At 36.8% G+C, this 12,016-nt stretch overlaps 1 protein-coding gene across 1 annotated transcript in view; it reads left to right on the top strand.

The window, feature by feature from the left end:
* Positions 1-349: 349 nt before the first annotated feature.
* LOC134647498 (cell adhesion molecule Dscam2-like) overlaps positions 350-12,016 on the top strand; it is a 62,096-nt gene continuing 50,429 nt past the window's right edge. The window contains exon 1 of the mRNA XM_063501849.1: positions 350-509. Coding sequence (XP_063357919.1) covers positions 350-509 — 160 coding nt within the window. The remainder of the gene's footprint in view (positions 510-12,016) is intronic.

Here is a 12,016-nt window from a genome sequence, read left to right as displayed (position 1 = left end):
AAAGAGCTCATTGTAAGAATCTCACATATATTTTTTTATAATTTTAGGATTATAAGTTTCGCAGTTATTCAAACAAATAGGCAAAATATTACCATTCCCCCCCCCCCCCTTATATCCGAAACCACTGGGTCTAAATTTTTGAAAAAAATACACAAAATAGGTAGTTCTTTACCTATAGATGACTGGAAAACCTATCAGAATTGTGCAGTCAAGCGTGAGTCGGACTTAATGTACGGAACCCTCGAAACGCGAGTCCGACTCGCACTTGGCCGGTTTTTTTCTTTAATCAAATTGCTTATTTACCAGCCCTTATCTGAATTGGTAAAATTTGTTTGCGTTTGTTACAGTAATGGACGAGTCTTGGGAAGTGCGAGTCCAAGCGACGCACGGCGTGACCGGCGGCGCGGCGGTGCTGACCTGCGCCGCTTCTGCGCCGGTACGGGCGCACGTCACCGTTACACGCTGGTTCCGTGACGGAGTGCCGCTGACTCACGTATCTGCGGAAGCTGGTGAGTAACAAATGTATTTACAGTACATACTTATGTTGCTACTTTCCCGAACTAATGCGGCAATTAGCACTTTCCGTGTCTATGTCGAAATTTTAAAGGGCCATATGTACTGTAAAACGTTGTACGATACACGTGCGAATAGGTAATTCACAACTCGTGTCGATTTAAAACACTCCCTTCGGTCGTGTTTTAATTTATCGCCACTCGTTACGAGTTTCCTCTTTTCCGCACTTGTATCGTAAATAGGTAACTATTGTTTAGAGAGGTACTGAGATCCTTCTCTTTTTGACGACTGGTCTGGCCTAGTGGGTAGTGACCCTGCCTGTGAAGCCGCGGTCCTGGGTTCGAATCCCAGTAAGGGCATTTATTTGTGTGATGAGCACAGATATTTGTTCCTGAGTCTTGGTTGTTTTCTATGTATTTGTATATTATATATATCGTTGTCTGAGTACCCGCAACACAAGCCTTCTTGAGCTTACTGTGGGACTTAGTCAATCTGTGTAAGAATGTCCTATAATATTTATTTATTATTTATTATTCTCACCCAGCCGCGCTCTTAATTTCACTCCATCCTAACTGTATGGCGTTCAGCTCCTTAACAAAGCGCCGCCATGTATGCACAGGACGACCCGATCTACGTTCACCACCCGGCGACTTCCAGGGCAGTGCACGCAAACTCATTGAACCGCATTATTGATAACGGGGTTCGGATCATCATCATCATTATCTTGCCCTTGTCCCATTCACTTGGGGTCAGCGCAGCATGTAGGTCTTCCATACTCTCTCTGTCACCCGTCATCTCATCATTCACTTGCGTTCGTTTCATACAGTCATCTCACACAGTCCACAGTCCATCCACCTTTTCCTCGGTTTTCCTTTCCTCGTACTCCCCTCCACATTCATATTTCTACTATACCATTTATATACCTTTTTACCATGGCCGGCCGCAGACAAGACATCCTCTACACTGAGCATAGTAACGCTACCCCCTCTGCCACTATATACGGTAGTTTTACTCCATCTTCGAGTCAAAGTGTCAGAATCCCGTGCCGTGATTGGTCCGTGTCTTTGAACGGACCAATCACGGCACGGGATTCGCTCACCTCGTCCCCCCGCACCCCCGTATTTTTGGCAGCATCGGTTTCATGAAATAATTGCTCTAAACTCCGTCTAGAGGATTCCTAGTCTATGTGGCCGGCCTACACATAAAGCCATAATAGCCATTATACCCAGCAATGTCTGATGAGGGCGATGCATCAGGATCAGGCTTCAAATCATGTCGCTCAACACACAAGTAATTGCACGAGTTCCCGCTTCAGTTACTAGTTCGCGTAGGTACTTAATAGTTCCGCGGACATTCAGAGTTAGCTGAATATTGCATAGCAGGCTAACTAGTTTAGAGTAATTTTGCTTGGAAACAAGCATATTAACTGAACATACAGGTTGATAAAGTAATACCTATATACTTCTTCAAATTACCTAATCTAAAAAGGGATTTCTCTTCACCGCTAAGAGGGATTAAAGTGGCACTTTTCTTTCCTGCTAGGAGGGATCAAAGGGGCACTTTTCTCTTCTAGGATGCGTTTTTCTTTTTTCGATATTATTATGTTCTTAAATATATTTCAAGCTAAAAAATTGTATGCCAAAAAGAAATAAAATCGTGTCCGAGAACTGAAAATTGTTATAGGTAAACCAGAACTTTGGGAGTATTGTCAAGAGGACACTCGTTTTGAATTTTATATAGCAACAATTTGTATAGTGGGGACAATGGAAATTGGCAGATGATTTTTGTTTTATTCCGACAACTTTAATAAGTGCGAAGTTTGATGTTTGGATATTTCTTCAGTTTTTACGCTTAAATGGCTGACTCGATTTAGATAAAATGAATAGCGTGAATATCATCCAAATCTATTTTCTTTTTTTGTTTTCTTTTTTTTAGGTTTGGTCGTTTAATTCCGCCCTTACGCCCTTCGCTAGCAATCCGTGATACCGATGCATGCAATACACCTAATACACAAATCAAATTATTACAAGACATCAACCAAATCGTGACGACCTGACTATAGTGACATTTGTCCATAAGTTTGAAACTTACCCGTCAATTCAGATGCTAATTTCGTTATGTTTTCTAATGAAAAAAAATTCTCTCCCGCACGTTTTTTTTTTTTCCAATAAATAACTATATATTTTAATAACAAAACTTCCGTGAGACAAAGACATATTAACATATACATATACATATTAAGATATATTATTTCTCGGTACGAAGTGAAACATGTCGAGCGTTTTTCGACTTAAAATACGTGAGTGACCCGTTTTTTAATATATTTAAATAACTATATACACTATTTACAACTTTTTTCTCTGTAAAATCTAAAACTTTCGGCATGATTATTGCAGTCTAATAATAATTCACACGAAACTAGACAAAGCAATGTTTACATTGTCAATATTGACAACTATCATAGAGGGTAGATGTTGTCTATTATTAAAATTGTTGCCATTGCTAGAAATTAGTACCAACAAATTTCCGTAACATGGCGCACCCTCAATAGATCCTGGTTCACCTATACTCAGATCGTTATAGGTACTCGTATTTGTTTTTTTTAAGTTATTTATTTATTTCTCGCAATTTTAATAATCACAAAATGAGTTGACATTATAAAAGTATCTAAATCATAATCATAAATCTTTATTTGCGACAGATATAAGTCTAAAACGATACCATTTCCGAAATACATTTAATTCGATCGAGTTTGTGGCGATAAACTTCTTCAAATAATTCTTTAATAAGTTTAAATTGAATCGCCGTCGAGCCTCTCAAATTTACCTTTACTAAGCATTGAAACATTTTATAATAATTTCATTATTATCAAAAGTATTTGTTTTGAATGCGAAATTATATTTCTCTAATTCCATTTAGAGGATACTAAATTCAATTTAAGTAATAATGAGTTTCTATAAACCAACAATGCCTGTTAGGTATAATAATTGAAATTCAAGATTTTTATTAAAGCTAATATTTATGAACATTTTTAATAAAACCTAGCGGCGTATTTAAACCTGAATATAAATATCCGTATCAGTATTGTAACTATCAAATGCATAGCATACATACATACATGTATTCCAGAAAACCAATTCGAACTTTAAATCCTAACTTGACTTTGTTATTGTTATGATACCAGCTTGACACATGTTTCTCGAACACCTATAACCAAGAGCGATATATATTATACTATTGCTAGTCCCGAATTCCTTCCTTCTCTGTAGAAGAACTAGTAGACTAGTAGATCCAAGATACATCTACCTAAACTGTCATTCAATAGAACTTGCTAACTATGTAAACAAACCGCCATACTAAAATTGACACTGAATGTCAATTTACTAGTAACTTTTGTTTACATAGTTAGCAAGTTCTATTGAATGACACTTTAGTGAGATCGTCGTGTATTCAACGACCGCAACGCACTGTCAAGTAATAATTTCAGTACCGTTTCGTACGTTGCACAGTGACAATAGTATCAGGTCCCTAGCGACTATAATATTGGTTGTCACTTGGTACTAAACAGAAAATGGTGCGGAAATTAAATTCCTTTACTGTACAGACGAAAACTATATTTCCAACTTGAAATAAATAATATTTATACCATATATTTATGTTAGGTGCCGATTATTTAGGTTTTGTCATAGTTTTACTTGAAGTTAAAAAGCGCCACATTTTAAAATAGGATCCCTATTAGCACAAGTCAGCCATTTTATATCTTGTCAAAGAATCTCTTTAGTTTTTCGCTTTTAGAAATTCTAGACTAAAAGTAGAAATGATTAGATCTGAGCGCAGCACAAATTGATTTAGATTCGGTGTCGAGTTGATCGGATCGCCGTAAAACGGCTCCTTCCACCGTTGTTCTGGCAACTTGCCAGTTTCTGCTAACTTTGTGAACGCAGAATATACTTTTGGTCAGTGTAACGGAGACTAGTTACTTTGTACTTAAATACTTATCAAATTTAAGAATACATGTAGCAAATTAAACATATTTTAATACTGTTAAATATATTAAAAATGGGTCACTCACGAATTTTAAGTCGACAAACGCTCTGCGAAGGTCCGCCAACGCAAGCTTCCGACGACGCTCCTCGTTACGGAGTGAAACATGTCGAGCGTTTTTGACTTAAAATACGTGAGTGACCCGTTTTAAATATATTTATGTTATGTTATAAAAATAAATTAAATTGTTAATAATACATTTTTTATTACAATAAAATAATTCTTCCTTATTTCTGAGCACTTACCTGTTTGACGTGATCCGGTTTATCCTTATGGTTCACCAGTACCACTACCACCAGTTTGGCACTGACATAAACGTTATCGCGAGAACGTAATTTTCTTTCTATGCATCTCGCTCGTACTCGCATATTAGTACAAGCGAGATGTATAGAAAGTAAATAACGTTCTCGAAAGCGTTTATGTCAGTTTTGACACTGTCAATGACTCATGGTAAGGTACGGGCTCAGTTGTACGCAGACTTGTCATTTTCGCGCTCGCGCTTGACAGACAGCTGAAGTGTGCGAAAGGGAAGCCATCGCGTATATGAACATCCCATGAGTGCGAAAGAGTCAGACTACCAATGAGAAAACGTGACCACTTTTGAGTTTGATGACGGCCGCAGACGGCCAAGAGCGTATCACGGTAATTTTCAAATTGAAAAATATACACGGATTAGAACGAAAAGTATTAAATAAAGTAATTCAGTGAAGATGGTGTCTTGTAGTGTGCCGGATTTCAGTGTTACAGGGCCAAATAATCCAAGCAAATAGGTACTCATTTCAGAGGATTTATGATATTCCAAGCGAAATTTTCTTAACGATATTTTGTCAAATTAACAGCGTAAAAAGTGTAAGAAGCCGGTTTATACAGTTCATTATAAGTTTTTCTTCCTTTGTGTGCTAATATTTTATCATATTAGTCTATAATTTAAAATAGTTTGTGTAAAAACATAACCTGTTACTTTACGTTAGGGCTTGACAAAATGTTCATATGACAGTATCGATAACTTGTCGGTAGGTATATTAATGTCGCTATGTAATTATTTCTTCACAAGACATCATTAAGATATTAGCTTTTATAACCGACTTCAAATAATAACGATTATTATACCTTTTTGAAGGTGCTCATGTTTAGCGGTAAATTTAAACTTCACTTTCCAATATAGTAAGAGTTACATTAAGATAAGTCTGCAACGATTTTGATAGCACACGCAGTGCAAGTGTTCTTTATACGTCATAATGTCGTAGAATCTTAACGTTTAAAATAACACATTTGAAAAAGTAGTCGATAAAGCAATCAAACATCGACAGATTATTAATATGTTGTAACATGACATCACTATTTTTGATCTCACATAGACAATTTAAACACACACACTTGCATTTCATTTTTGGTCGCACTTTTGAACATTGACAGTTGTTCTATTACATTTTATTTCTATGGTTGTACGTTAACTGCACTAAGTGCCAGTACACCACCCGCACTAGACAAACTGTTCAACGTCACCCGGCGTGCTGCGGCGGTTTACTATGAAACTTTCCAATGATAAAATCTAACGAACTCTTTAACGATGACAAACAGTTTGGTGCAACTGACCATAAATAGAATATTCATCTATCATTACAGTCAGTCAAGTCTCAATTTTGCTTCAGAAATGGGATTTAAAAAAAGAGGCCTATACAGACTTTAAAATCTATATTGATATGATGCAATAGCTTCCGTTATTAGCGCGCGAGATGCACAGTGAGTCGTGTCAAAGTCGTATAATATTGATAATTCTGAATGTCGTTCAAAACGCATAGATGTTATGAGTTAAAAAGAAAAACTAACATTGCTTAAGCTAAAACTACATGTAATCTATTTCTTTAGAAAAATGTGTAAGCTGATTGCACGATTTCCCAAAGCACCCAGGATTAAATTCCCGCCAAGACGCGAATTATTGTCGGCGAGCAAGGGTGAAGCGGCGAAAATAGAGGATTTTTACGACGGCGACAAAGCTGTCCCGAGCAGAAACAAGCGATTTCTTTATGTGTTCTAATTCTCTTCAGAAATTCGATTAACGTTTCATTTCGGGGAGGTTTCCTTTCTTTTTCGATTACGGGACACTTAATGAGTAATTAGAAATGTTCAATTTCAATTTGGCTCCTTTGTAGCGGAGGAATTGACCGAGTTTTATTTACACGCTTTTCTGAAGATTGCTTTTGTTTTTAGGATACGCCGCTTGAGTTCTCTTGAATTGGGCACTTAGGTACTGTCATTTGAATCATTTACGGACTCAATGTGTGCTCACCCATATTCATCACAAAGTAGGTAATTTAATTGCGAGATGTTCGAAATATTTATATTGTTTTACTGTTAGACTATTGAAAGCGTTCCAAATAAGGGGTTGTGCCCTGATTTTAGGGTTGTTTTTAGGGTTTCGTACCTCAAAAGGAAAAAAACGGAACCCTCTGTGGCAAAGTTTATTTAACCCTCGGGCCTTGAAACCCTCGTAACGCTCAAGATCCCATTTTCGAATCACTCGCTACGCTCGTAGGGAATAAGAGCCTTTTTTGTCACGCATATTTATGCATAGTTTTGTAAACTCCTACTCGTAAATTACCTGATTATCGGAAAGTTACATTAGTGTGGTGTCCCTAATATGATGGGTTATTATTCTATTATGAGAATTAACATGAATAGGTACAATATCTTGTCTTGTATCTTGTTGACGTTTAAATTACCGATCTCGTTTCACAGATCAATACTACCTATACCCTATACCATACCTTGTGTACCAATATCACCTAAAACTTAAATCCCCTAGACATAATTAATGTCATTGTTTGCTCCGTAATCCAGTTTGAGTAATTATTAGAACATGTATTCAGGTGTGTTTGTCTGCTATAATCGGATATATGGCTTATCTTATGTATAATGTAATGTCTTAATTAATAGAGAGACTTACAGAGATATCACGCCTCGATGGTTGTGGCTACGCACAATGGGATTAAAATGCCACATTTATACAGATATAGGGTAGGTACGATTGGTACACCGCGGTACAAAATTGATCGATAGGGCAGAAAAGGGAACCACTTGATCCAAAAAGCAACACGGATGCGTCAAACGAGGTAGACCAACGGTCTGGTGATAGATAAATTGACCCGCCTAATACGAGTAATTCCTGGGGTATTTAATATTAAATTTCATTAAAATATTAATACCTATTGACAGTGTTTGTTAAAGCTGATTGATAATTTCGGATTTTTATACGCTCGATTCAATAGTTATTTTGGATATTTTAATTGCCCTGTTACCAGTAACTGGATTACTTTTACACCAATTAATTATCATTCGTGTCACCTTGATTTTTATTTGGAGGAATTCCTTGCATTCTAAAGCAATACGAGTAGTTAGAAGGTCCACCTGCACTCTTTCATGAATATTCAAATTTTAAAAATATGGTAGGTACATATTATTATAGTACCGCCTAATTTGCACTAATAAGTAATAGGTATATTAATACGCTTTTAAGTCAAAATTATTCTTTTAATAATCAAATTCATGCTATACCTTAGCGCCTAGACATAACTAAAGGTGGGTCGAATTATAATAGTGATAGCGTTGACGAGGGTTGTTTCAATTGAGCCCATATTAAAATCATCCGACTGGATATTCTCTGCTATTCCGCTATTGAGTTATGAAGGACTAAGCAAATAACTTTGTTACCAAGACAAATGTTTGTCATATTATCTTATCTGTTGATAAATTGTGGATACATTCTTGTAGAATGTCAAATAATATTTACCGTCCGACCTACTATTTTATAGAAGCTAGTTTACCATTTCAGCTTCAATAACAGACTAGAGGTAATAAGTAGCCTTTGAATTGGGAAGTCAAGTAGATTTTTAATTAGTTCAATATTTTTATAATATATATATTATCAATGTAAAAAACAATGGCGAAATTACCTTCTTAAAACATAAAAAGATTTTCAAGTTATGCTATTAGTGAACATTAAAGAAACGCTTTTAAAGTATTGTAATTTATGATAAAATATCGAAGAACTTGATGAAGCTTATATTATTCCAGAAAAAAGACGAAGAATCGAATAAAGATCTTAAATCGCACGGCAAACTTCGCGGGGCTGCCGAATGAATGCAAAATTAAAAGTTTCAATAAAACTCGGAGCGTTAATGCAAGTTTAATGTCCGTCTTTGATGCAGTTGCGAGAAATAGTGCCGCAGGGAACTAAGGACGTGGAAGAGCTAATTCGCCAGCGAAACAAAGTTTTATTTGTATTGCTCGGTTATGATTTTATGATAAATCTTTTTAGTTTAAATTCCGTGTGCTGTATGTAATGATGTATTAACAATAGAAAAGTTACATTTAACTCAAAGAGCGATAAGCCGCGATAGTTCGAAATGACTCAATTTTTATAGATGAATTTATGAAAAATATCGAAAATATGTGAATCCGTTAAAATTTGACCGGGTAATTAATTACAGAGAAACCCGGGTAGAATCTGTTCGGAAAGAGAAGAGTCGTGGAATGTATTGGGCCCCATACATTCCATGACTCTTCTCTTTCCGCACAGACTCTATCTAACCAACAATATTAGGTACGTTGTCACTAATAGGTATAGCTCTTTCTCCCTTTATTATTGATAACTCGAACTTGTCAAAACACTCGCCAAACAAGACTCTTGAACGTCAGTTTATCTGTGCCTCTTGATCTTCAGACTGAGTAAGCATAGAAAGCGTTGTGAAACCTAGTCTGTGAGGCGACGCACGACAAAGTGGACATTATCGTCGCATCGGCCAGTTGATCGAGCAGGCGCGCAAAACATTTTATGAGAAGGGTTCTAAGAATAAAAGAAAATCTTGGGAAGAAGTTCTTGAAAGTCGGGAAATCAACACTGCTTTAGAGCGCTTTTATAATACAATATACAATATGTTTGACATTTGTATATGTATATCTAGGAAATTAGGTACGTGTTATGGAAGGGGCATGGCGCGGGACGAGTTTTATAATTATTTTGCTGTACGTGCGGAATTACAATAATATATGTAATTTATTATAAAATAATAATAATAATAATTTAGCCTTTATACGTCCCACTGCTGGGCACAGGGCTCCTCTCCCGCGCGAGAGGGCTTGGGCTATAATCTCCACGCTAGCCCAATGCGGATTGGGGACTTCACATACACCTTTGAATTTCTTCGGAGATGTATGCAGGTTTCCTCACGATATTTTCCTTCACCGAAAAGCTAGTGGTAAATATCAAATATTTCGTACATAAGTTCCGAAAAACTCATTGGTACGAGCCAGGATTTGAACCCGCGACCTCCGGATTGAAAGTCGGGCGTCATATCTACTCGGCCACCACCGCTACTGCTATTATTATTGCAAAACAAATTATTTTCTTACATCCATTTTTGTATAAATGGCGCTTTAACACAAATATGTCCTCATTACAGTTGCAAAACTGACTTGTTATTATGCCAAAACTTTTTCGTTTATTTTTCCTTGCATATAAGTGGATCCCTAAACAAAATGAGACGCAAGATGTCGTAGTACCACATTTAGAATTCATTGAAAAACTCGCGAGTGAAAGTTATCTGATCGTAAACCGGGGGTAGGAGAGCAAACAGCGAATGGCCCGAGCTCACGACGGGCGCTAGGGAACAACTTTACTGCCAAGTATTAAGTAGACTGTTTTATTGAGTATAAAAAACGACGATCCATATTTCTTTTTATTTGTTTTATGGGCTGCCAGTTTGAAGGGGCATCGCGTTCGGTGGGTTAGAGCTCGGGGTTAGAGCGTTTTGAGGTTGTTCATAGTCAAGTAAAATTGAATTTACGTGTAAACATCGTTCAATTTCAGGTGAATTGTTAGCTAAATTTTAATATGTAGGTACCTATTCAATAAAATACAAATATTTTATAGCGCCTCCATCATTATAAATTCAAACTTTTTGTTATTCCTGATTGTGTTGTAAATATTAGAACATAAAGGCCATACATAATTACCTATATGAAATGAAATGAAATGAACATTATTTAATTCAGGCACAAATCCCATATAGTGTTAGTACAAAAAATACGAGTATATATATATAATTTAACTACCTATATCTATGTTAGTGTACAATTTGTAAAAGAATAAATACCTAAAACTACTTAATACTATTTATTTTGATGATGCGTTGGGTTCGTGTAATTGATCCCAACGCCTCATCAGTGAGCAGTCTACTCTGTCGACAAATGCGCTCAGGAGACTGTTGGTGCTGTCCTGCACTCTATGCAATAGGGATATTAGGGATGCCGCTCTTTTACGCATAATATGACAATAATAATATAAGTAGGTGCGTTATTAACTTATTAGGGCGAGCGAAGCGAGCCCTATCACTATTCGACAAACTATGCATTCTTGTGGTACACTTTACGGAAAAACTATCGCACTTATAGGTTTGAAATTTAACATAGTAATTTAAATTAATGTCTAGATGTGTTATAAAACATAAAAATATCATTTTATCAACTTAATAAAATAAAATAAAGGAATAACACTTTGTATGACTACTAGCGCCATCTGTTAGAAAAATTATGAATTAAAATTCGTGTCAATGTACTATGTGTTAACAACGATGAACACAAAAAAACCGGCCAAGTGCGAGTCGGACTCGCGCATGGAGGGTTCCGCACCATCAATAAAAATAGAGCAAAAAAATCGTGTTTGTAGTATGGGAGCTCCCCTTAAATATTTATTTTATTTTATTTTTAGTATTTGTTGTTATAGCGGCAACAGAGATACATCATTTGTGAAAATTTCAACTGTCTAGCTATCGCGGTTCATGAGATACAGCATGGTGACAGACGGACGGACGGACGGACGGACGAATGGACGGATGGACAGACGGACAGCGAAGTCTTAGTAATAGGGTCCCGTTTTTTACCCTTTGGGTACGGAACCCTAAAAAGGGTTAAAATTTTGGATTCAGACCCATTTCGCTTCGCTCGGTGTGATTCCCAATTTAGCAATTTAGCAATACTGGAACAATAATCTTGCTGTATATTTGTCGCAGTCGGATCGTATAATCCGCCGTATTACATTAGGGCTAGCCGTTTTCAAAAAAAGGGGCGTTTTGAAATGCGCCGGAATGTATTCGGCGCCATACGTTCTTCAACACGGCTAGCCGTAATGTAATACAGCGAGTCATTAGCCGCCGCTTTGACAGTTTTTAGTTCCCATTTTTAACACTCGTGGCGCTACAACAAACTATGAAAAACGCTGGGGTGTCCATCAAATCTGGAGTTCGTCGAACTGTTTCTTTTCAAAAAAACATTTCCTTCGCAACTCAACTAAATGGAGCCCGGCCTCGCGGGGCTCCCATTTCTGAGCGGTTTGCCCTTCGGGCATCTGAAGCTATCTAACGAACCTAACTTACCTACCTATTGATTTAGTGAGACGTCC

Source organism: Cydia amplana, chromosome 4 (assembly GCF_948474715.1).
Source record: "Cydia amplana chromosome 4, ilCydAmpl1.1, whole genome shotgun sequence".
In the NCBI taxonomy this organism is placed as follows: Eukaryota; Metazoa; Arthropoda; class Insecta; order Lepidoptera; family Tortricidae; genus Cydia; species Cydia amplana.
Note: the sequence above shows the minus strand (reverse complement) of the source record. Positions and strands in the feature narration are given on the sequence as shown.